Source organism: Emydura macquarii, unplaced genomic scaffold, assembly GCF_026122565.2.
Source record: "Emydura macquarii macquarii isolate MOO-44397 ecotype Brisbane River unplaced genomic scaffold, CSIRO-AGI_Emac_v2 contig_719, whole genome shotgun sequence".
Taxonomy (NCBI): Eukaryota; Metazoa; Chordata; order Testudines; family Chelidae; genus Emydura; species Emydura macquarii.
In genome coordinates, this window is record NW_027130856.1 from 10210777 (window position 1) to 10235847 (window position 25071).

At 41.5% G+C, this 25071-nt stretch overlaps 1 protein-coding gene across 1 annotated transcript in view; it reads left to right on the top strand.

Moving 5' to 3' along the window:
* Positions 1-4654: 4654 nt before the first annotated feature.
* Positions 4655-25071, top strand: part of VIPR2 (vasoactive intestinal peptide receptor 2) — a 91001-nt gene continuing 70584 nt past the window's right edge. Inside the window, exons 1-2 of the mRNA XM_067542689.1 lie at positions 4655-5351; positions 10803-10905. Coding sequence (XP_067398790.1) covers positions 5301-5351; positions 10803-10905 — 154 coding nt within the window. The 5' untranslated portion in view covers positions 4655-5300. The remainder of the gene's footprint in view (positions 5352-10802; positions 10906-25071) is intronic.

A 25071-nucleotide genomic window follows, 5' to 3' on the forward strand; every position in this document is an offset into this window, starting at 1 on the left:
ATCAGCCCCTGGAACATAGCTCCTGCATTAATTAATCCAAGGGTAGTCCCTTAAACTCAAGAAGCCCAAAATTGGTAATGAATGCAGACTTTTTCTGTGACTAAGTATCCAAGGGAATTTGCTAGTATCCCTTGGTTAAATCCAAGATAGTTAAATATTTAGCTCTGCTAAATATATCTAACATATCCACATGAGGCATAGGGTAAGAATCTGGCACTGTAAATCAAAAGTTTACTATACAGTCTTTCTTTGGGACTAGGACAACTGGGGAAGCCCAGGTGCAGTTTGGGACTACTATGATTCCTGTGCCAAGCATGCTTTGCACCTCCCCCTTGATCTATTCCCTCACTGCCTCTGTTGTCCTGTAAACCCTTCTACTTACCGGGTGTGCTTCACTGGTGTTAATGGGATGTTCTCCCAGGTGAGTTAGACCAATCACCCTTCCCCTTCCCTTCCCCCTTGCTTTTTTTGGCTTTGTAGTACAGCCATGATTTCTTTCTTTTCTAATGAGGGTAGCCCTTCACTTGAATTAATGCTCTCTACAGCAAATCTAGGAGAGATGATTCTTTGAGGTCCTCATTTGCATAACAGATCATCTTTACTATAGCCTCCCTGTTATGGTAAACTTTCAATCTTGTTAATATGTACAGTTTGGTGTAAGCCCTGGCCATAAAGTGTCTGTAATTGATAAGTGACTTCATTTAGTCTCTATGACCTCAAAGAGCGCTTCCCATGAGTTCTGCATTTTATGTTTTTTTATGGAGGCTAATACCAGAACGAAATCACCTGTATCAAAGGTTCTTTCATATGACTTTTTGTCATGCCATGCTTTTTGTACAGCTTGGCTTTTCTCAAGATTATGCTGTACCATCTCCCTAATGGATTTTAGCTCTCCCCAGTCACTGGTTCCCCCTCTGAGTCAATCCTACCTTCCCTGAAGGGAAAGATCTGTGTCCTGATCTTTAACAAGGCTGTTTGCCTCTGCCTGACTTGGAGGGCTGCCTCAGTGAGAGGAGCTGACCGGCTTCCTCACTCCCTGAGAATGTGTCCCCACCCTGTGATGCAGGCAAAGTAGCCTCCCCTCTGTCTCTTCCTCCTCTGGACCAGGCAAAGGGTTTTTTTTCGGTGCACACTTTATCCACGTGGGTTACCACATTAATAACTTTAGACACAGATATTATATCATTTCCAACTGAAACGTCTGCTGGAGTACTGTCCCAAATTCCCAATTTCAGATCATATTTCACCTCCTCCCACTCCAACTCTATGTGAGCTAAAGGTGCTGTGATTTCAAAAGTTCCCAAAGCAAAGAGCTTTACCTTTGCCCCCTAGGAGCTTGTGAGACTCTTTGCCCATCTCCCTTTTAACCAAAGAAATCTGTGTGGCAGTATCTTGCCATGCCTGGCACACCCTGCCATTAACCTTGGCATTTTTCATGAATATCTCGTCTATCTCTATGGGTTCAGACCTTACACAGTTAACTAACATCCCCACAGGGACCTCTGTGTGTCTTGAGCTCACAATAGCTGTGTTAACCTGGGCAGGACAGGGCTTGAGTTTGGGGCAATACCTCTTTATGTGCTCAGTAGAGTCACACACAAAGTATTTTCTTGAGCCCTCATCCTGTGCTGGAGGTTTGTAACTGGGGTTACTTGAAGGGTATCTGTTAGGGCAATTGTACCCAAACTTTTCTGGTCTTGCCCCTCCCCCTCCGTTACTGCACAGTTGGCTCAGCTGGGCTGGGGCCGGAAGCGGAGCCAGGAGCTGCAACTGGGAGCCAGGACTGGGGGCGGGAGCCAAGCTGGGGTTGGGGTTGGGACTGGGTGGTGCTCTCTCCCTGCTCCCCATAGAGACTAACCCCAGCCCCGCAGTGCACTCACAAAAATTCTTCCATGTCCTGCCAAAGGATCGTGCCTCACAGTTTGGGGACCACCATCTTAGGGGTATATTTGGCCTCATCACCCCCCTCCCTCCTTCCGTGAACAGATCTGGAACCCATTTTTGCACCATGCCTCTGGCCTTTCTTTTGGGGCTTTTATTGAATACCCATTCTGGCCTGCACATGCAAATCAGCAGCCTGAACAACCACTTGTTCTGTTTCAGGAGACTTTTCCCAAATGGCTGCTCTGATTTCAACTAAGCAAGCATGAAAGAAGCGTTCTTGAGCAAACAAATCAAACAATTTCCCATAATCCCTTCATGCTCCTTTTCCTTTTCCTTGTTTGCTCATATAATCACTCATTGTGTGCATAAACACCTCATGACTGATATTGTCATGCTTCTTTAGGTTTCTAAATTTCAAACAGTATGATTCTGGTGTGATTTGAAACCTTAGCAACACAGCTGCCTTACATTTATCATAATTCCCAGTTTCCCTTTGGTCCATGCCAATAAAGACTTGGAAATTACTTGAAACTCTGGGGACCAATACAGATATATGTTTGTCCTTTGGGATGCCAATGGACTGGCATATTCTTTCAAAAGCAATTAAATATTCTTCTATAAGGTTTGAGGCTTTAAAAGTTTGGCACAGTATGTCCCAGCTGGTTGAGTTCCTGAAGGAATTACCCGAGGGTTGGGGTTGCTCCAGTACTCAGAGCTGCATTTCCTGTGCCTCCATTTGCCACTCACTGATGCTTCTGCTTTGATCGTCTCAGTTCATCGCTTGTGGGCTCGCTCCTCTACCTCATCTTTCCTGGCTGCCTGGATCGCCTGCATGCGCCATTGGTGAGCTTTTCCTTCCACTGCTGCTTTTCTTTCTTGTGCTTCAGCCTCTTCTGCCATCTCTTGGATTCTCAGCTCTGCCATCTACCCTGCTGCTGATGTTCCTCCTGTTCCCTGTGAAGCTGCGATTTGGCCAGTTCTACCTGACCAACAGCCACCTGCAGGGGTTTAAGATCTGGCTGGTTTTTCCACCCGGGTCATCTCCCACCACAGTCTCCTTCTGCTGCTCAGAATACTGGATAAGCAAGATTTTCAGATCCTCCCTGGATTTCCCTTTTTGGGAAATCATATTTCAAATATAAACTCTCAAACTATGTTTTATTCATTTTGCCTAATGATTATTACTCATTCTGCTGTTTCTTGGTTTATTTTGGGTTCAGGAGGTGGAGCAAAGAAAATAAAAACTGTAAGCTTGCACTCTGTTGCTTCCTTTCGGAATCTATCAGAGTCTGTTTAGCAAGTTTATGAAGTATGGATCTCAATTTGTTGGTATTGGGGTGCAATTTTTGCAGAGATTATGCCACTGTGCCATTTTGGATTCCACTCAGACCAGTAAGGGGTTCTGTCACTACCTGCCCTGTAACCTTTGGTGCCTTAATATTGTTCAGCTATGGTTCAATTCCCTGACACCAGTAGCCTACCCATGAGTACTAGCTAGCCTAGTTACTCAATTTGGGGTCACACCAATGTCCCTTCCAGTCCTGGCAATCTTCCCCTTTGAAGTTGTTCTTTCATTCTGGATTAAAAAACCCCTCAGTTCCAAGGATCCTTTTAAAAGGCTCTCCCCCTACCCCCCAGATCATGGTGACTAATGTTTATTCAAACTGGGATATTCCCTTTTGACTTAATGTCTCAACATCTTTGCATTACATCTAATGGTCCATCATTGTCTTTTCCTGGGCTGGACAATGGAGTGTTACCTGAAGCGAGTATTGTACAAATACAGAGATTCATAACCACATTCTGTACAGATATCTCATGACCATCAAGTTCAGAACATTACCAGCTTACATAAATGACGTTACTCGATCTACTTTTATAGAACAATAATACGGTTTTCAGTCAGTTGGTTTAGCTGCTCATTTGGAGGTTTAGCCCTTTCTTTTCTCCCCTTGGGGTTTCTGAACCATAATTGTCACAGGTGTAACTGAGGGAGCACATGTAAGCAACGTGGTGCCTAGGAGGTCTGAGGCACTGCTTTCTGGGACTAAGGAAGCTGGACTGCTGAATTCCTTGTGACACGGAAGGGTTCAGACAAGAGGTTTGAGCCTGGGAGCGCACTTTAGAGGTCCAGAGCTAACAACAGTGACTAGATTCTACCTGGATCCAGCATGTGGGACCCAGCATTTGGGTCCACTCGTAACAGACTGACGTCCATTCAGAGAGAGGAGCACTGCATCAGGTTGTAGCAAGGGTTATGGAACCTTAATTTAGACCTTCTTACACCCTCCTGATAGTTGCTTTTCTTACCACACCACTCTCTTCTCTGCTCTCAGCTTGTGAGTAGCTGTGTCATTAATTGTTTTTAATATTTACATTGCAGTGCCCTCTGTGTCTGCCTAGTGCAACTTTGTGAGCAAGCTGAATACGATGAAAATCCTCCCCTGCAGCTCCCTTCCCCCCCAAAAAAGAGTTAGGCTGTGTCCTTTTTAGCCCAGGACTTCTCTACGGTTGATTACCTCCGAATCTATAGTACGGTTTGAGAAATAGTTTTGTGTTGCTAACTCAGACACTTCTCCAGATTAGCAAGGATACGAATTAATAACGCCTAATGACAGCACAATAACAGCAAAAAGGGGTTTATGGTTTATTCTGCCATGCGACTTGCAACCAAAAGCCAAAGTACAGCATTCACTTCTCTATGCCAATAGGTGTCCTGGATTTTTTTGGATCAGCATCAATGGCATTTCATGACAGCTCAGTAAATTTTATATGCAGATCAAGGCAGGGCAAGATCTCCAGGCAGGAGGGCTGCTCATGCCCCCTACAGATGGCCCAGGGCTCTGTGGGAAGAGGGGGGTGATGCAGTCCCCCCATAGGTAGCTCAGGGCTCTGGGGGCAAGGGGTTTCCCATCCCCTCATAGGTGGCGCAGGGCTCTGGGGGGAGAGGGTTGCCTAGGTCCCCACAGGGAGCAGGTGCAGCGGCAGCCGCAGCTTGCCCGTGGTAGGGAAGGAAGAGGCGGATAGACGAGGCAGAGGCGGAGAGGGAAGGCGGGAAGCCAGCCAGAGCCTGGAGGAGGAGCCGCCCGGAGAAGCAGCAGCAGCAGCAGCAGCAGCAGCAGGGCAAGGCGGGCAGGTGCTGTCAGTGTGGGCTGGAAGTTGGCCACGCCGGAGCAGCCGGACGGGCCCCGGCGAGGGGCTGAGGGGCCGCAGCCGGGACAGGTGCCGGGGAGCGTCCCCCCTCCAGGCCGGCTGCTCGCGTGTGCGGGAGGCTCTGTCCCGGCCGCCGGGGGCGTCTCTCCCGCGGCCCCTATGCGTCTGGGCCGGGAGCGCTCTCCCTCTCTGCCGCTTCGCTGGGCGCCCTCGGAGCCCGCGTCCCCCCGGCGCAGCTGATCCCGGCGCCGCGCTCGGCTGGGATGAGGAACCCGCTGCTCCTTCTCTTCGCCGCCTGCTGGAGCCTGGGGCCGGTAAGTCAGCTGCTCCGCCCGCCCGCCCGCCCTGGGCGCTTCCCGCGGGCTACTTCGCCGCAGAGCGGTGCCCGGCTCGGGGCAGAGCCCAGCCCCGCTAGCTGCAATGGGGGCTGCGCCCGGCGGCCCGAGCCGGGCATCCGGGGCGGCTGCTGCGGGGCAGGGAGCTGGCCCTCGCCGGGCAGGTGCTGCTGTTACTCGTTTTCCTTTCCAGGCGGCTCCCCCGGACCAGCGCGTCCCCCCGCGCTGCCCAGCTGCCTGCCCCAGTCGCCGCCGCCCTGCGATCGGCCGCGCCCGCGGCGTGTGCCCGGGTGTTGCTCTTGCGCTAAACGTGCGGTGCGGTGCGGCTGTAGCCAGCGCCGGGCACCCGCGCCGTGAGTGGGGGAGGTGGGGGGTGTCTCCTGACCCGCTTGACTTGCGGAGACCGCCCGGACCAGCTCCCGGGATGAGCTTTAAAGCCAGCGGGAGCCTGGCATGGCTCGTGCAGTGGAAGGGCGCCTGGGAGTTTACAGGAACGAGCTGCTCGGTGCCGGTGTAAACGCCGTGGTTATAGAAGTGCAGGAGCTGCTGCGCCCGTCCGCCAGGTGCACCGCGGGGCGGGCGCTACAGTCGCGCTTTGTTGCGTGTGTCCCCTGAAAACGTCCAAGCTCTGACTGGCCTGAAGAGCAAATGACCAAACCGCCTTTAAATTAAACAGACCTGGGTCCGGATCCTGCTCCCACGTACCTCCAGAGACGGAGACTCGAGCTCCTAGCGAACATGTGGAGTGAGACCAAATGTAGAGTGATCCCTCCGCGGGCTAGGGCTGCGTTCACTACACCGTTGGAGTCTGTACTCGGCGGGGTCATTCAGTCGGAGTTCAGGCTGGCCTCTTATCTTCAACCTGCTGGTTTGTGCACAGCAGGGGAGAGAAGGCAGGGAGGGACGTTTTGTACCCGTGTGCTGCACTATCTAGCGCAGTGGAGTAGTGAAAACCCTGCATCTGAATTGTCTTCCTTTTGTGGATTTCAGTAAACCTCAGAGCCAAAAGTCTGCCCTCATTTACACCAAAGAAAATCCAGGAGAATGTAACAGTTTTAAATGGAGTTATCCTTTACTTACACCAGTATAATAAGAGCACAGTTTGGCCCTTTATATTATTTTATATGTTATTTTTCTTTTCTTTTTGAACTGATTCAAATGAAAACGAGAATACCTCAAACCTCTGCTGGGTGCCTTTCTTGGAGTATTAGCACAAGAGAGTTTGGAAGCAGTTATCATTATGGCTAAAGAGTTTTACTCAGTGTAGCATGTTGATTTATTATGGTCTAGCTCTAAAAATGATATTGTTTAACTAACTTCTATACTCTTCATGTAATAATAATTACCCTAAAAGTCCTTATGAAGTTAGTGGCTTCCTTGTTTTAATTATATCTGAAATATGTCATTTATTAACTATTGTATTGACTAGTTCATGGCTCAAAGGAAGACACACAAAAGCATCTGACACCAGAACAGTTAACTTTTCTGCACTGTAAATTTAAAAACACAGACTATTGTGCACCAAACTTGGTAAGCCATACTGAGAGTAAAGGCAAAATGGCTGTCAGAAGCAAATTTTGTGGTCAAATTACTGTATCTCAGTTGCCTGAAAAACTGATTTATTAATGAGAATGCTGACAGACACTTAACTTGTGTGTACCACAGCACAGGTTTATATACATTACTTATGTAAGCTATTCTTTGGTAGAGAGGGGAAAAAGATCTGAAAAGACCTAATCAGCAGTAACGGGCAGGACTGAGCCCTAAATTTCTAAACTCTGATGAAGTACATCAGATTTAAACTGATCCATGTATTAGAAAATGGATGTTGTTACATATCTCATATGTAGTGAGCGTTGAAAAAGAAGTATTGCATTATTTATAGTCTTTGGGCACTACAGAATTGTATTTTCTCAAAGAAGTAACCATCTCTATTAAAATCTCAGTTTGTGAAATACTTTCAATCCTGTGATTGAAGTTGTTTTTTCACAAGTTTCTTGTTTGATTTACACTCTGCATTGGTGGGTCACCACTGTTCAAGTTGTAATTTACAATTCACATTAACACTAATAATAAATAATAATGAATAGGAAGCATATTTCAGATTACTGAAGTTTTGCAAATTGGCAAACCAACACATAAAAAAGGATAACACATCACAAAATACACTTAATTTATTTTGACAGTTTCTTGGCTTTTTGGGCAGAGACTACATCTTCTATAGGTTTGTACAGTACCTAGCACATTAGGGCCTCAATCCTGATTGGGGCATTTGAGTGCTACTAATATGCAGATAATTAGTAAGAATAAAATAATGATAAGATTTGCAGTTTACTATTATTATATTATTATTAATAATAAATAGTAATAATAATAACACTAGAAACTCAAACCTATATCAGGGCTCCACTATGCTAGCCACTGTGCAAATACATAATAAGAGACAATGAAGAACTTATGATTTTAATAGAAAAGATAGAGGAAAGGTGAGGGAAAGGAAGTAACATTTCCATTTTGCAAATGGGGAACTGAGGCTATTGCAGTCCTAGGATGCATCAGGCCAGGTATTTCCAGTAGAGACAGGGAAGTGTTAGTATCATAATACAAGGCACTGGTGTGTCTTCATCTGGAATACTGTGTGCAATTCTTGTCTCCCATGTTTGTGTCTGTACACAGACTGCAGCGTGGATGCCAGAGCTCTAAGTTCGAGCATGGGTCAGAAAATCCTTAACCTAGGGTTATAATGCAGTGTAGATGCTCAAGCCCAGGGTTCCCTGATGTGGGTCAGCTGACTTGAGTCCCACTAACTTTAGGCTTACATTACTATGTAGACATATCCAAAAGCCTTTGAGGTGCTCAGAGAACAAGGATCAGGTTTTCAGAAGTTCTTAACACTCCTGAACTCCCACTGTGATGCTATGGCCAGATTGAATAAAACACCCAATGCACTGACTCTTGAAAATCTGGTCTTAATTGACTTGCCCAAGGTCCAAACAGGAAGTCTGCAGCACAACCAGGAATTGAACCTCAATCTCCTGATCCTCTGCACTGTCCTAAACCCAAGACCATCCTGCCTCTCACTTACATATAATACCTCATAGTGTACTAGCTAATGTTCTAATAGTACATAAAAATAATGATGGTTTGTAAATTAGATCTCATTGCAGGACTCTACTATTAAATCTTTGCTGACAAGAGGGGAGAGAGAGACGATCACTTTGAGTGAGAATTACAAAATGTGTAGGTGATTGAGCCGTTCAGCAAAATCTTACTACGTTATAATTTTGTGTTTCATTTGCTTAATCTGGCTGCTGTATTCTTAAACACTGAAACATATTATTATGTTCAGTTTTCAGAATGGATATAAGTAAATAGTGGAGTCCCCCAGGGGTCTGTATTGGAACCGGTACTGTTCAACATATTCATAAATGATCTGGAAAAAGGACTAAACACTGAGGTGGCAAAATTTGCAGATGATACAAAACTACTCCAGATAGTTAAATCCAAAGCAGACTCTGAAGAGTTACAGAAGGATCTCACAAAACTGGGTGACTGGGCAACAAAATGGCAGATGAAATTCAATGTTGATAAATGTGAAATAATGCACATTGGAAAACATAATCCCAACTATACATATAAAATGATGGGGTCTAAATTAGCAGTTATCACTCAAGATCTTGGAGTGCATAGTTCTCTGAAAACATCCACTCAAAGTGCAGTGACAGTCAAAAAAGCTAACAGAATGTTGGGAGTCATTGGGAAAGGATAGATAATAGGACACAAAATACCATATTTGCCTCTTTATAAACCCATGTTCTGCCCACATCTTGAATACTGCATGCAGATCTGGTTGCCCCATCTCAAAAAAAATGTATTGGAACTGGAAAAGGTACAGAAAAGGGCAACAAAAGCGATTAGGAGTATGGAACAGATTCCATATGAGGAGAGATTACTAAGACTGGGACTTTTCAGTCTGGAAAAGAGATGACTAAGGGAGGGTATGATAGAGGTCTATAAAATCATGACTGGTGTGGAGAAGGTAAATAAGGAAGTGTTATTTACTCCTCATAGCACAAGAACTGGGGTCACTAAATTAAATTAATAAGGAGCAGATTTAAAATGAACAAAAGGAAATATTTCTTCACACAACACCAAGTCAACCTGTGGAACTCCTTGCCAGAGGATGTTGGGATGGCCAAAACTATTACAGGGTTAAAAAAAGAACTAGATAAGTTCATGGGGGATAGGTCCATCAATGGCTATTAGCCAGGATAGGCAGGGACGCAAAACCATGCTCTGAAATGTCCCTAGCCCCTGTTGCCAGAATCTGGGAATGGGTGATGGAATAGATCACTTGATGATTACCTGTTCTGTCCATTCCCTCTGCAGCATCTGCCATTGCCACTGTCGGAAGACAGGCTATTCGGCTAGATGGATCATTGGTCTGACCCAGTGTAGCCATTCTTATGTTCTTACACCTAAATATTTTCTGTTGTCTTTACCCCCTCAGCTCTGCCAATATTTCCACCCCTAACCTCCTGTTTGTCAACTTATTGCACAGTCACCTGTTTCATGCAGACTCCGGTGCATGGTGTGAGCTTCCTGAATTCATTAACAGGGCTCTCGTTCTCCTACTGCGCTGCTTGCCATGAATCTAGTTGACTTGAATTAAAAATAATCTCTATATGTTCCCCTTCCTCTAGCCTCAATCTACCTAACTGTCTGTGTTCTTGGGCAGGGACCATCCCTTCTTGACTGTCTTGAAAGTGCCTGGCATATTGTGTGTGATACTATAAGCAGAGGATAAATAATGATAACAACAAAGCTCTGTTTTAAAATGGGTTTCCCACTTCCTACTAGCTTAAATCAAATAATCTGTAATGAAGTATTTTGACCCCCCAAGAGATAATAGTTACACTGAGACAGAGAAAAGCAAATGTTATCATATTAAAGATGATGCAGTTTGGTTGCTTGTCATAGTCAGTGATGCAAATTCAGCTTTTCTAAAATGAAGTAGTTTTCTTTTAAAAATCAAAAGCGTACTTGTCGCCCCACTTTATACTTGTTATATTGGAGTATAGATGGACACACTGTCTATATGAGGTGGAAAAAGTCTCCCACTCCCAGAAGAATATTAGTAAATACACTATGATATCAAGGATTTTTTTTTAAATGGCAATCAATGTTGGTTTTGGAATGCTTCAGAAAGGAGTTGAGGAGGGCCCCTTTTATGGGAAAGCATTATTTTAATGTTTCATTTTGAAAAGCCAGAATGCAAAGACTTTGAGAAGGGACTGTGCCTCGCTCACTTTTAAGTGCTTAAAATAACTATTGAATAATTGTGGATTCTTTGATTGGTCATTGCATCCTTCACAGAACATTTTAATTAAAATGCTTTAAGATCCAGGCCTGTTTTTTCTTTTTAAACAGGTGAATGGCATCCACCCAGAATGCAGATTTCAGCTGGAGATTCATGAGGAGGAAATAAAATGTATGGAACTTATAAACAGAGGCAAAACAGTGGCATATAAAGGTAAGAAAAAGATGTGCTGCAATGCACAGACAGCTTGTAAAAAAAAATCAACATTCCTTTGACAGTTAAAATTACATTTTCAGAATTTACTTTTGCTTTGACTGTACTTTTTATTAATTGGATAATTCATGCTGACTTTGAATTGAAAGTACAATCTAAGGATGAGAGACCTAATTAGTGTTCTGATGCACAAGACATTTCAGATACAGGATCAAATTCATCCTTGATATATCTCCCTTGACATCTGTGGAGTTATGAGAAGGGTGAACTTGCACCCCACGGTTTTATGAAGAAAACCAAAAAAGCCCAATTTTCTGTGATGAAATAACGTTTAAAATATAGACATGCAGCTTCCTGCACTTTAGGTGGAGGAGAGAGGAGGAAGAAAGTGATCTGTAATTAGATTTTGTGAGGCAACTATTTCCATTTTTTCTTCTGTTTTAAGTTTTAGGGAATTTTCAGTGAAGACTTAATGTGAGTGGAAGGTAAGATTAGAAGAAAAGAAATAAAAATGTGTGACATTTTCCTTGCGAGTAGGGGCTTCTGACAAGGCCACCAGTTCACAGAGCAAACAAGAGAGTTTTACTACTTTTCAGTATGAAAACAAGATACAAATACATCCTGGAGTTTTCAGTGCGAAACAATAAATAATTTAGTTATGCAAAGGAAAAGCAGATTGTAGCATTAAGGTACCTAGACTGGGGTCCCTGAGTAAAACGTTTGTTAAAAAACAATTTATTATCATTTGTAGGTAAGGAGTTTCTCAGCTGTAAGACTATGTTTACTATATTTTTATTTTTATTAAAATTATTAGTGTTTTATGATAGCATATTTGTATAAGCCCTATCGCCTGAAGCTCCAAAGGGGAAAGAGTTCTCTACTCCCTCTGTCTGTGAAAAGGGAAAAGTACTACCATAAGAACTCTTTTTGCACAAACAGCCTACCCACAGTTTCCTTTGTGACACGTGAGATGTACCTGGGAGTTTAGAAGGCGAAGGGTTCCCAGGGAGGTTCAGAGAGGGGAAAGAGCTATTACTGTGTGGTAAAAAGTTCATCTCTAGAGCTGGCTACGAATTTTGCAGTTTCCACAAAAATCAAAATTTTTCATGGGAATTTTTTTGGTTTTCAGTTGAGAAAATTGAAATTAAATATTATGAATTGAAATATTTCATTTTTTTATCTGATACAATGCATTTCATTTTGAATCAGATCAACAAAACATTAAACTGCATTTCGCTGTCAGCACATCACCTTATGGAATTATGGTTCAGGCCCCAATTCCTTCTTATGGAGCCCTGGAGGACTACATCTCCGATAATGGAATGTGGATATCCCTCTGACTGAGCTCTGTCGTGCATAATGGGTTTCTTCTCCCTGCTGTAATCCCTTTGGGATCCAATATCCCAAAACTTCTATGGTTGCCAAACTACCAAGTGTCAGCAGTATCTCTTTAACATGATTCCTATTTCATGGTTCCCTGGAGGTCTCTTAGATTTCAATGTGTGACCCCTAGACTACATATTCAAATATGCATTTGCCTGCAGTAACATAGTCGAAAGAAATACATTTTTCTATCATTTCTCCTTTTGCTTAATCTGGCTAAGGCATGAGAAAAAGTGCAATTGTAATAACAATGACTGTCATGGACATAGACATCTATTCCAAGAAAAGTCCCACTGAAATCATTCATCTACTCTTAGATTCTGTATAGTAAGATTATTTTATGGAAATAAGTGTTAAATGAAGAAACTTGTTACATGAAAAATACTACTGTGTAGCCAAATGGTGAAATGATTACTAGACCTGCTTAAAAAAATTAATCTTAAAATAATAAATTCACTATGAGCTATTTAAAACTCCAAACTCCATTTACTTCCAAGTCCACTTGGTACTGTACACTGATGCTGGGATGGTCCAAGGAGGCGATCTCTGTTGTAAATTTCAGCTTCCTTTTGACTTTTGGAGAGGAAGAACTAATGTGGTGCTTTGGTTTTTCTGAGGGGTTTCCTTTCAACAGATTCTTCAAGCCCTCATACCACTTTACAGTTGTGGTTTCCCAAGAGGAATCTGCATGCGTCTTCTCAGAGCTTGCAAGGAAGCAGTACTTCTGACAGTGCTGATTCAGTGCAGAAATATTTGTTATATGCATGTCCTTAGTACACCAATAAAGTATCTCTGTTCATGAGCAAAATATCCTAGTTTAAGGATTCTTTTGTACCCAGACCCACACACTAGTCACAATGATACTCTCTCACTGAAATAAATCCTCAATTTGTTAATGAACTAAATTTATGTCACGCTCTGATGCACTCCAGAACAGCAATCCCAAAACACCAGAAAATCAAAGCAAGGTAGGTTGTTAATCAAAATATGTAATAACCATGAACTGGTTAAGTCAGCAACAGGATGAACAAAACATAATGGTCCAAATGGCAGGTATGTAGTAGCAAGTCCTGAGTAACTGCACATACCCAGCACCCCTCCCATCCCAACATATTTTCCTTATTTTGGACAGGAGGGCTGGCTCCATGGCCCTTGCTTCATCTTTCTGGCTGCTCTTGGTATCTGCTACCTGTCACACCAATGCCATCATAATGTTAAAATTCTTCCCCCTTGACTGGCAAGGTGGGTGAGGTAATATCTTTTATTGGACCAACTTTTGTTGGTGAGAGACACAAGTTTTCTTTCTCAACAACAGAGGTTGGTCCAATAAAAGTTATTACCTCCCCCACCTTGTCTCTAATATCCTGGTACTGACACAGCTACAACAACACCACATATCCCTATTGATTTAAATTTAGTCAGCAATGGAAGAATTCACTCACAGTTGGGGAATAAAAACTTACTGAGCATGCACTCCTGAAGTCAGTGGGAGTTTTTCCACTGACATAAATTGGCATAGGATTGAGCCCCGAGTCCCTGGATACCATTCTCCAGAATCTGATTGCCACACATGGTGATCAGATTGGTTAGGTTAGATCTCCATCCCCTCTGGGAGAGGCAGCATCTCCTTTTGCCTGGAATGGTATCAGCTGTGAGAGAGAGAAGAAATAAAGATTCATAGTAGGGCTGTCAATTAATTGTAGTTAATGCAAACGATTAACGCAAAACAAATAAACTAGATTTTAAAAAAGTCATGATTAATCACAGTTTTAATAGCACTGTCAATAATAGAATACTAATTTACATTTATTATAAATATTTTTGGATGTTTTTCTACATTTTCAAATATATTGATTTACGTAACAACACAGAATACGAAGCGTACAGTGCTCACTTTATATTATTTTTATTACAAATTTTCGCATTGTAAAAAGATAAACAAAAGAAATAGTATTTTTCAATTCACCTCATACAAATACTGTAGTGCAATCTTTTTATTGTGGAAGTGCAACTTACAAGTTTAGAATTATTATTATTCATTATTATTACAGAACTGCACACAAAAATAAAACAATATTAAACTTTAGAACCTACAAGTCCACTCAGTCCAGCTTCTTGTTCAGCCAATCAGTAAGACAAACAAGTTTGTTTACATTTACAGGGGATAATGCTGCCTGCTTCTTATTTACAATGTCACCTGAAATAGAACAGGCATTCACATGGCACTGATGTATCTGGCATTGCAAGGTATTTATGTGCCAGCTTCATGCTTTGACTTGTAGCCTCTTAAATTTTACATTGTTTTGTTTTTGAGTGCAGTTAAGTAAAAAAATTAATTCTACATTGTAAGTTGCATTTTCACAATAGAGATTATGCTACTGTACTTGTATGAGATGAATTGAAAAATACTATTTCTTTTGTTTCTCTTTTACAATGCAAATATTTGTAATAAAAATAATAATAAAAAGCGAGCACTGTACACTTCATATTCTGTGTTGTAATTGAAATCAATATATTTTAAAATGAGAAAAAAAATCCAAAATTCATAATAAATTTAAATTTGTATTCTACTATTGTTTAACAGTGCGATTAAAACTGTGATTAATCGCGACTATTTTTTAAAATCTCGTGATTGAGATTTTTTTTTTAATCGTTTGACAGCCCTAATTTATAGATTTGGGGGGGAGGGGGGTGTTAGAAAGGACCATTACAATTGTCTAGTCTGATCACCTGCATAACACAGCCATAGTACATGCCAGCAATTTCTGCATTACACCCATAATCTTTGATTGTGGAGTCCAGGAAGATCCTGCGATTTTCATGGGTCAATAAATCATTATTGCGGATCATGCCCTCTGTTAGTGGAACACTGTATAAATACTACAGGCACCACCTTTAGACAAATTCACAATATATGCTAATACATGGATCCTGTGTTCAACTTAGAATATTTTGTAGATAGTCTGTTTGATCTATCACCTATTGCCCACTATTTTGACCTTGTACAAAAATCCAAGGGGAAAAAACCTGTACCAAATAAAAAATACTTAAAAAAAAAATCTTAAAACAAACCAGTAGCAATTTGCTGCTGTTGTTCCGGGTTTGAAATTTCACACAGTGCTAACGCAATAGATTCATATCTGTGCAACTTTAATTAACCTTGTGAAAGGGAAAGAAAGACTGTCAAGGTCAAGATGTTGAAGTTCAGATAGATTAGAAAAAAGTTAAAATGTATTAAATAATTAGGCTGTATGCTATAGGTTTCTGTACAAAAAACACGATAAAGATATCATTATAAAAAAAGCCCACCCCTGAAGTCTGAATTCCTCTTTGATTTTGGGCTTAGTGGCTATACTCTTTTAAATCAGTAGTTTCAGATGTTGCTTCCTAAATGTGTTTTGTGAAACCCATGTACCAGTTAAAATTTTTAATCTCTGATGTGACATCTAATCACCAGGAAAGATAGAAAACAGCTGTGGAAAGAATTTTCACAGAGAACTTTTACAAATATTTCACAGAGAAACTTCAAAGTGCAGTGGGTAATGGAAAATTCAAAAGTACAGGACAAGGAAAAAAGATGCTCTAAGTTTTTCATATATTTTAAGACCAGAAGAACCATTGTGATCATCTCATTTGACTTCCTGCATAACACAGGCCATAGAATTGCACCAGACCTCAGAACTTGAACTAGAGCATATCTTTTAGAAAGCATCCAAGATATTGATTTGAAGATATTAAGTGATGGAGATTCCACTACATCCTTTGACATGTTGGTCAAATACTTAATTTATCTAAATGAAAACTATCATGATGGCTATTTACTTGAATGATAAAATATAGTTATAGTTGCCCATCAAATGTCTGGGCAAAGGTTAAATCACACAAAATAAGGGACTGCCCATAAACATAACAACTCCAATCCTCAGTCCGGTCCCTCCTCAATAGCCTCAGATGAAAGACTCAAATGCACAAAACCCAAATAAGCTGCTTACTTACTAGGCCATGTGTGGGAGAAAATGGATGAATATGGGCAAAATTCACTGAACATCATAAATCTCGATTTCATAAGCCTGTCAGGGCTGAAAAGTTAGAAATGCATGGTGCCACTATACTCTTTTCTCTATCTTTTTCTTTAAGAGTTGGGCAACCGCTTTGCTCTGAGAGTCTGCTACTTTTTAGAGAGGAAATCCAGATGCTTGTTGGTTTTGTAAGATCTGGCTGTACATATTTTTGTTTGAATATTTAATCATTGTTTGTGAGTCTGAGTATACTTACCTGCTTAAAAATTTTGTCTCCTGGTAGACTTAATTCTCTGCTGGTCATATTCTGTTTTCTTCCTCATGCTGTGCCCATGATTACGATATCCAAGAGCTTTTGTGGGAGCTGCATAGTTATCTAAGGGCGAATTGGACATAAGAAACATAACCCTTTGAAGAGGCTTGTATCTGATTTTTGATGGAAAATGAGGCTTAAATGAAAGGCATCTTGGGAAAAGTAGTCTTAAACTGAAAGCTGACCGAAGGAAAATTAGCAGTTGGGATCATCTTGCATCATCCATTTTTAAGCAGGTTTTTCCACTGATCACATTTCCACTTAAGACCAGATGGTACGATATGGCCCCAGTACATTCAAAGGGAGTTCTGAGAAAGTATTCCTCTGTAACAGGGCTAGCATTTTCCAGGACTTCCTCAGTTGTGACCTTGACTGCTGAAGGGTGCAGACACCTTTATATCTGGGAGAAGGCTTATACTATATTTTATCATTGTCTTCCTTGTGGTTTTCCTGCTTCCAAAGTCCTGTTTTATGCCATCTTCTTTTGTAACAGTGTACTTCATATATACAGTTAAACAGTAGGCTTCTGGGGCATTTTTCATTGGTATTGTAGAGAAATGTGGTGATATAAGATGGGGTGGAATGAAAAGTCCTCTGAAATGCCTTCATACATTAAGAAAATCTCAAGATCAATCTTGCTCTAAACCTCAAATCATAAAGGTCATTAAGAAAGAGCAACAATAAGTAAGCACTTTTTGTAGAAAAAAACTGAATGTGACATTAGCCTATGGCAATGAAGAAATCTTAAAACTCCAAAGATTTGAAAGTACCAAAAAGCAGGTCAATAGAAATTCATCACTAGTTATGACGCTTGGATCACTGGAAAAAAAAGTGAGGGGTTTTGACTGTGGCTCCTGTTCCCTTTATAAAACCTACCATCATCCCTTTAACTGAGCAACATGTAAATTCTCTCTTTGAGGTATCAGTTCGTGACAAGCATACCAGAGATGTATATTTAGGGATTATTCAGATGCATGGATCAGATCTTACTTTCTCAAAAAGCATTTCCCATCTATGGTTATATACTTGTCCCTTCGTTTTTAGTAAGGCTGTTGGATGTAAGGATCAGACTGAAAAGGTTCAGGAAAACAGCAGGAAAGCAGGAAATAACTTTGCACCTTTTTGAGTGCCGTTCAGCTGTAGGTAAATTCTCATTCTTATTATTTGTTAAACACTAACAGCGTGCTGTACGCTAAGGTAAGAACCATTACAGCTTGTAACAAGATTGGCCCACTTTGGCATTCAAATGTCTACCAGAAGTATGCCTGTACTTCGTAGATGGATATTCTGGTGGCATGCACACATCTGATTTGGGAGTTCCCTTTTTTATGAACTGTATGAACTGTAGTGTTGTTGGATGTGCTCTTCAATATTGATTTTTTTTAAACCAGTAGGAGAGAATGTGAATGTCTGTGGCTGGAAATACCAGCAGTATGTAAATAATATGCATCTGTCAGGACAGGTTCATCAATGGCTATTAGCCAGGATGGTCAGGGACACATCCCCATGCTCTGGGTGTCCCTAAACCTTTGACTGCCAGAAGCTGGGACTGGACACCAGAGAATGGATCACTCGATAATTGCCCTGTTCTTTTCATTCCTCTGAAATATCTGACATTGACTATTGTCAGTAGACAGGATACTTGGCTAGATGGACCATTGATCCGACCCAATATGGCTATTCTTATGTTCTTATCTCTACATCTCCTTCACAGAAAAAGCAAGCCACACTATCATCCAGCTGTCCCAGTGTCTGGGTGAAATTAGCCCTTTGAATGCAGCTGCTGGAAGTGATATTGATAGGCAAGATGGGGGAAGGTTCTGAAGGACTGGAAAGCATGATAAGCACATCTGTTCACTAAGTCAGTATACAGCCTCAGGATCTACCTGGACAGTTTACTGCCTAAATAGCTAAAGCTGACAGAGAGGCCTTCTTCATCTAAGGCTAGTCAGAAAGTTGTGCCCCATTCCTGACAGACACAGACCTGGATAATAGTGATGTACTGTTTGTGGCCGCCAGGCTCATGTGCGGTAATGTACTATACCTAGACAGGAACATACTGGTGCTAAAGAAGCTCCTGCTAGCTTGACAAACTAGCACATATGCTAAGTGATGTAGGTCAACATAAATACTTATTCTCAGTGCTCTGCTCACTATAGTGACTTCCTGGCCAATAACGAGGCTCAATAGAGAACTAGATAAGTTCATGAAGGATAGGTCCATCGATGGCTATTAGCCAGAATAGGCAGGGATTGCTGTTTGCCTGAGGCTGGGAATGGTCATCTGGATGGATCACCTGATGATTACCTGTTCTATTCATTCCCTGTGAAGCACCTGGCATTGACCACTGTCAGAAGACAGAATTGGGCTAGATGGACCCTTGGTCTGACCCAGTATGACCATTTTTATGGTCTTAATATTGCATCCTATTCTAGGACACTATGCTAATTTAAATGGGCCCTCAACAGAATTAGCCTAGCTACCTCAGCTTCTCTCTCCATGACCAGGGCTAGCCATGGAGTTGCACTCATGAATTATAGAACTATCCATTTAGTTGAATCTTCTAGATAGCTTTAGGCAAGGGAGAACTGACTTGTCAGTCATATTCTGCTAGTAAAGAGACTATAATATCCATCACTAGTTTTCTAACTGCGTTTTCATGTGTGTTGAGGTATGATGTTTGTATAACGCTAGTATTCAAAGAACATGTTTACAAAGAATGGTCAAATTATTGTGGTGCAAGGTCATAGACGGAAATCCTAAACTTTATTGCAGACCAATGGAAAACTGTCTTTTAAACATCCTATAGCATAACCTTCTACTGTTCATATTCTAGATAGAGTTCAGGGTCATCAATTTATACATACAAACAACTATTTATAATACCCAAATAACATTAAAAGTAGAGCTGGTCAGAAAATTAGGAATTTTTCCCTGGAAAATTTTGCCATAAACATTTTTTTTTTCATTTTGGTTGAAATTTTCAGCTAAATAGTTAAACTTCTTGTTAAAAAACTGAAAACACACACTGAAAACTTTTATTTGCCAAAAAAATTTTGATTTGGAGTTTTTGGTTTTCTGATGAAAGATTGAAAATTGTCAAGGAAAGCAGATTCTTTTTGTGAAAATTTTCACTCAGTCAAAACCCAATAATATGTCAAAAAAGTTTCAATACAATTTTTTCTTGTCAACTCTATTTATTAGACTAATCAAAAATCCATTAGAAAAGAAGCATTTTAAATAATGCATTTTATCCTCATGGAAGATCAATGGCTATTAGCCAGGATGGGCAGGGATGCAAGACCATGCTCTGAAGTGTCCCTCTGTTTGCCAGAGGCTGGGAATGGGTGATGGGGTGGATCACTTGATGATTACCTGTTCTGTTAATTCCGTCTGAAGCACCTGGCATTGGCCACTGTTGGAAGACAGGATACTGGGCTAGATGGACCATTGGTCTGACCCAATATGGCCTTTCTTATGTTCTTATAAATACAAGCCAAGTCCTATTTATGTTTGTTTGTTTTAATCAAGCAAATCTGTTTGTTGTATAGTCTAGCCTTGCAAAATTCTACTTGCCATGGGCTAGTAATTTTTATTGAGTAGCAAGTAGATTTTTTTGTTTCATTTAACTCCAATATGTATTGTTGGGCAACCAGATTCTGTGCCTGGGCTAGTAAATATTCAGGATAATTATGCAATACTGCTTCAGCCTTTGCAACTAATACTGCACCAATTGTTCACAGCCTTGCACTCAGCATTATCATTGTGATGAAATGCACCACTGTATTCACATTCTACACACTATTGTAAAAATCTTTGTACACGGTGTGATACGACCCGTGCCCAGGGTTGCCGACTGACAATGCCAAGGTCAGGGCAGGCTGCAAGAGGAGAGCAGATTCTCCTCTCGCTGGTGGGTGACACTGAAGCCCGGCTTCCCAACCAGCCACGAACTGCTTCTGATTACCCCTCACTGGGTATCAAGAAGCCAGTCCACGAATGCCCACAGCCCCCTTTACTGCATTTCAGCTCCAGGCTCCCAAATTAGCACCAGGTCCAGCAAAGAGACCAGTTACTTAAGCTCTCTGCTCTTTGCTAAAAAGGTTCCCTCTGACCCCAAAGGGTCAGCCACAGCACCAGATCAATATAAGCTTGGATCTTACCTAAAATATCACGCTGGCAGCCAATCCTTTAGTATCTAAACTAAAGGTTTATTGTAAGAAGAAAGAAATAAACCATGAGAGAAATGTTAAAGGGTTAAAGTGAATCACAGATATACAAATGATTAAAAGTCCATTTACATCAGGTTTCTAGAAGAAACGTGGATTTGCAGGCTTGTGTAGTTCTCTCTGGTTCACATCCAGTACCTGGATGGGTCTGAGTCCTTCGGTTCAGTTGCAAGATGAATTGTTCCAGAGATAGGTGTATGTCTGCAGACTGGACAGGAGCAAAGACAAAGATGGATCCTGTGGTTTGATCTTATAAACCCCCTCCCCCGGCCATGCGGCCTGTGGGCAGTCACAAGTCCCAAAATGGAGTCCATAGTCACATGGGCCAATCCTGGTGACTCCTCCGGTGTGCCTGGGGTCCATAGTCATGTCAGCAGGTTCTGGTGACTCAGTGGTGATGCTGGCTTCTCCCTCAGGGCCCCTTGCACCTGGGAATGCCTTAATGGGCCATTATGCAGACCATTGTTCTGCAGCCTTCCTATCTGGGGTGTTGCCCAGGCAGAGCAATTTGAAATACAGATATCTCAAATACATCTATAACTTCCATGTCACATATCACACATGAACATAAGTATTATTATCTTACTTAGCACATTACAACCTTCCTAACAGTACCTGACATGGCCTATCCCACATGGATTATTATGATTCTGCCATGCTGATGTCACCCAATATACTAAATGCCCCCCACTCAAGCCAGCCCGCATGACACCCCCAACGCGAGACTGGTGTAGAAAGGAGTAATCGGAGCTCCTGAATACACCTCAGAGGCCCCCCTTATCCAGACCGCATGACACACGGCATGCTTTGTGAGGTATCGTTTGAAAACTCATAACTTGCTGATCAGTAGTATTATGGTAAAATGCATGTAGCAATATTATGTGTGAAGTTTTGAATATAAGCTGAAATCATAACTGAAGTGTGTTTCCCAGTTAAGCCTGGGGAATGGCGAAATCAGTTTCTGAAAGACAAAGGGCAAGCTGATGGGCCATCACCTATCAAGTAGCCATTCCTTGGCAAGAGAGAGGGAGTGGGGACAAAGAGATCTGCATCTCAGCAAAGAAGCTGTATGAGATCTCCTTCCTCCACTAGACCCCCTGTCTCTTGCTTCTCAGCTAGAAATACTTTTTAAAGAGGAATTGAAGCTATAAAAAAGAGGGTCAAACTCCTCAAGAGTCCCCTGTCTCTCTCCCTTCCCATCTCATTCTCCACACCTGAGAAGACAAAGGTGAAAGCTGCTGGACTCTGGTAAAGGTGTCCTGACCTGAAAATTTGGTCAGTAATGCTGTTGGAAGCATGTGGTGAGAAACTTAAAATGTCTGGGTAACTCCATTTAAGGTGGCAAGATGGTTAAATACCATCTTAATACATTTGGACTTCCTGGGAGAGGGCTGGGCAATACAAGACATACATTTCTGGTTGAAAGTCTGGGACTGGCAGTGTGTTGCGATCACCCTGCAGGATAAGCAAGTTTGGTGAGACCCAGGGTGTGACTGGCAGGCTGCATTTACACAAACACATCTGGGAGTGACCCCCATGCTGGCAAGCAGTTTGTGAGTGGTCCAGGTGGGGCTCTACAATAGTAAGGCATTGCAAGGCACCCCAGATTGCCTGGCAAGGGTTATTCAGCCCCCCACTGGTCTGGAGTGCACTCTGGCATGTCACAGTCATTTATGCTTGTGCAAAGTAAATGTAAAGTAGACGTAAAAGGCTATTATCAAGGTAACCCTGAGTTAGTGTCAGAGGAAGCTGGTATGTAACTATTCTGGCTGTGATCACCATCTTATCAATAACATTGTTAGCATACCAGTCATGTCCAGCTCTAAAATTGCTTTGTTCCCAAGACTGTAATTTTTTTGCCCTATTCTCTTTTCCTCTCATTCTCATTTATATATCCAAAGATGCAGAAAGAATTTCTGTCCACATGTTTGTAAACTGCCATGTACCCTGTACTGTAGCCTCCAGAGCCCCGGACTGGAGTAACATTGCCCATAAGACTGAGGCCTCTTTAATTTACGGTCTCCTTAACATGTGAGTAGAAATAAAAAACAAAATCTAACTGCTTCTCAAATTTTAACAACAAATCATGGCCAGCCTGACAACCTACTGGCTTATTTTCAGATTGTTTTCATTTTATCTTGTTCATTGTACACAAGTCCATTACTAAAAAGTGCTAAACACCCCTCTTCCCAGAGTTATTTAAGACTTTGTTTGAGTTGGCACTCTTTGCTGTAATCCAGTTGTAAAGTGCCATCTAGTGGTTTTTATATTATATTATATTATATTATATTATATTATATTATATTATATTATATATTTATTTATTTATTAAAAATAATGTTCCAACCCAACTTAGTGTTGTATATTTTTAGAGGCATAGAATCATACATACATAAACAATTTTCATTCAAGAAGACAGGATCCCAGATACCATGGTGATGTGTCAGTGTCAGTACATGCACAAACAGAAAGATGAGAAATGCGCTATAGTTTACAGTATATTTTGCAGTGTCTTTTGTGCTGAATACATCACAATCGTTGCAGTTCAAACATGCAAATTAAATATGTAATGTAGGCTAAAGTAGAAGATAATAGTGATATCTGGTGTAGACATGGGAGGGAAGAATGATTCCATGGACACGTTTCAGGGAAGCCATTTGAGCAAAGGGAAGCTGGTAGGTTGTGAGGGGTTGGAACTGATTGTTTTATTAGATGGTGGGAGTCATAGGCCAGGGAGAAGAAAGGGTCCTTGTGAGGTAACTTGAAAAGAGAATCAATTAGGGACAGGGAAGCCCTCCCAGACAGTGGGTTAGCATGGAAGAAGGAGCTGTTCTCTGAATGTGGTAGCTGTAGTGGGGGTAGGTAAAGAGAAGTGTAATATTTGAGATGTATAGAGAATAGCGTAGAGACTAGAAAGAGATACGTCACAGAAATAACCCTACTGGCACAGTACACTGTCTATGTGTGTGTAAGGGTAGGAAGGTACAGAGAGAGTAATTAAGACTTAAGAGTTTATTTGTCCAGGATGCTATCATGGAGAGGAAATGCATAAATGAATCTAACATGGTGGGAATGTGTTCCCACTTTTGGGGAACCCGGGAGATGGCAAGCTGCTGCATTTTGGACAAACTCAAATACAGAGAAATTAATGTCAGGGATTATGTTAAAATAAGCAATTGGAATTATTTAGCTGAGAAAACAAAAGCCCTGAGTAACTCTTTTCTGAGAGGAATTGATGAGATGTGAACCTGTGCTCTGTTTGGAGGTAGTAGGGAAATTTGAGGGCGGAGTGGATGATAAAGATTCCGGGAAGATTGGGTGAATCTAGAATCTGACCTTTTTTTGGAAAGTCTTTCCACTACCGTAAGAATGACACTCACTATATTGACACCCTCATCTACCTAGACACCCCAACCCTCAAAATAGTCTAAAAAAATAAATATATTAAAACATTAAGAAACCTATAGAAAAAAAATCCAACAACCAAAGCAAAGTATTCCAGGCTCAGTTTTATCCCGAAACAAGCCGGATACTCTGTAGTCCATTAGGATATGTCTACCCTGCAGCTGGAGTGAGTCTCCCTGCCCAGGTGTACAGACACATTCTAGCTCTCCTTGAATGAGCATGCTAAAAATAGCAGTGTGGAAACTGTGCCCAGGCAGCAGCACAGGCTAGCCACCCAAGCGCAACCCAACAGGTTGGGCAGGCTTGTATTTGAGCCACTAACCAGAGTATGTCTGCAATGTAGACGTATTCTTTTGGAAATAGCCATTGCTATTGATTTCATGTGGGAGACACTCAGGTACTCCAGTAATGTATAAAACCCTAAAAATAGAATAGATGGGTAGACAGTACAAACGTAGAGTAAGAAACAGTCCCTGTCTAGTTGTGTCCAATCCTGATCACAAGTGAAGTCGATGGTAAGACTCACATTGATTTCAACTGTGTAGGATTGACCCCACTGTGTATAAAGGCATGTCTTCTTTTGCTGATAGTTGGGTAATACTGATGGGGTATAATAGATTAACCAGGGAGGATTGAGTTAAATCAAAGCACTTTAAATCACCTATTTTAATCATAATTTAAATCAGCAATAAAATAAATCACAATAAAAAAATAATTGATTTTAGTTGTGTTTTGCATTTGTATATTTTAGTTATTTTCCTAAAGAAAGGTTGATTCTCATTGGTTGGTAACCATTAAAGCTTGTTGATTTCCAATT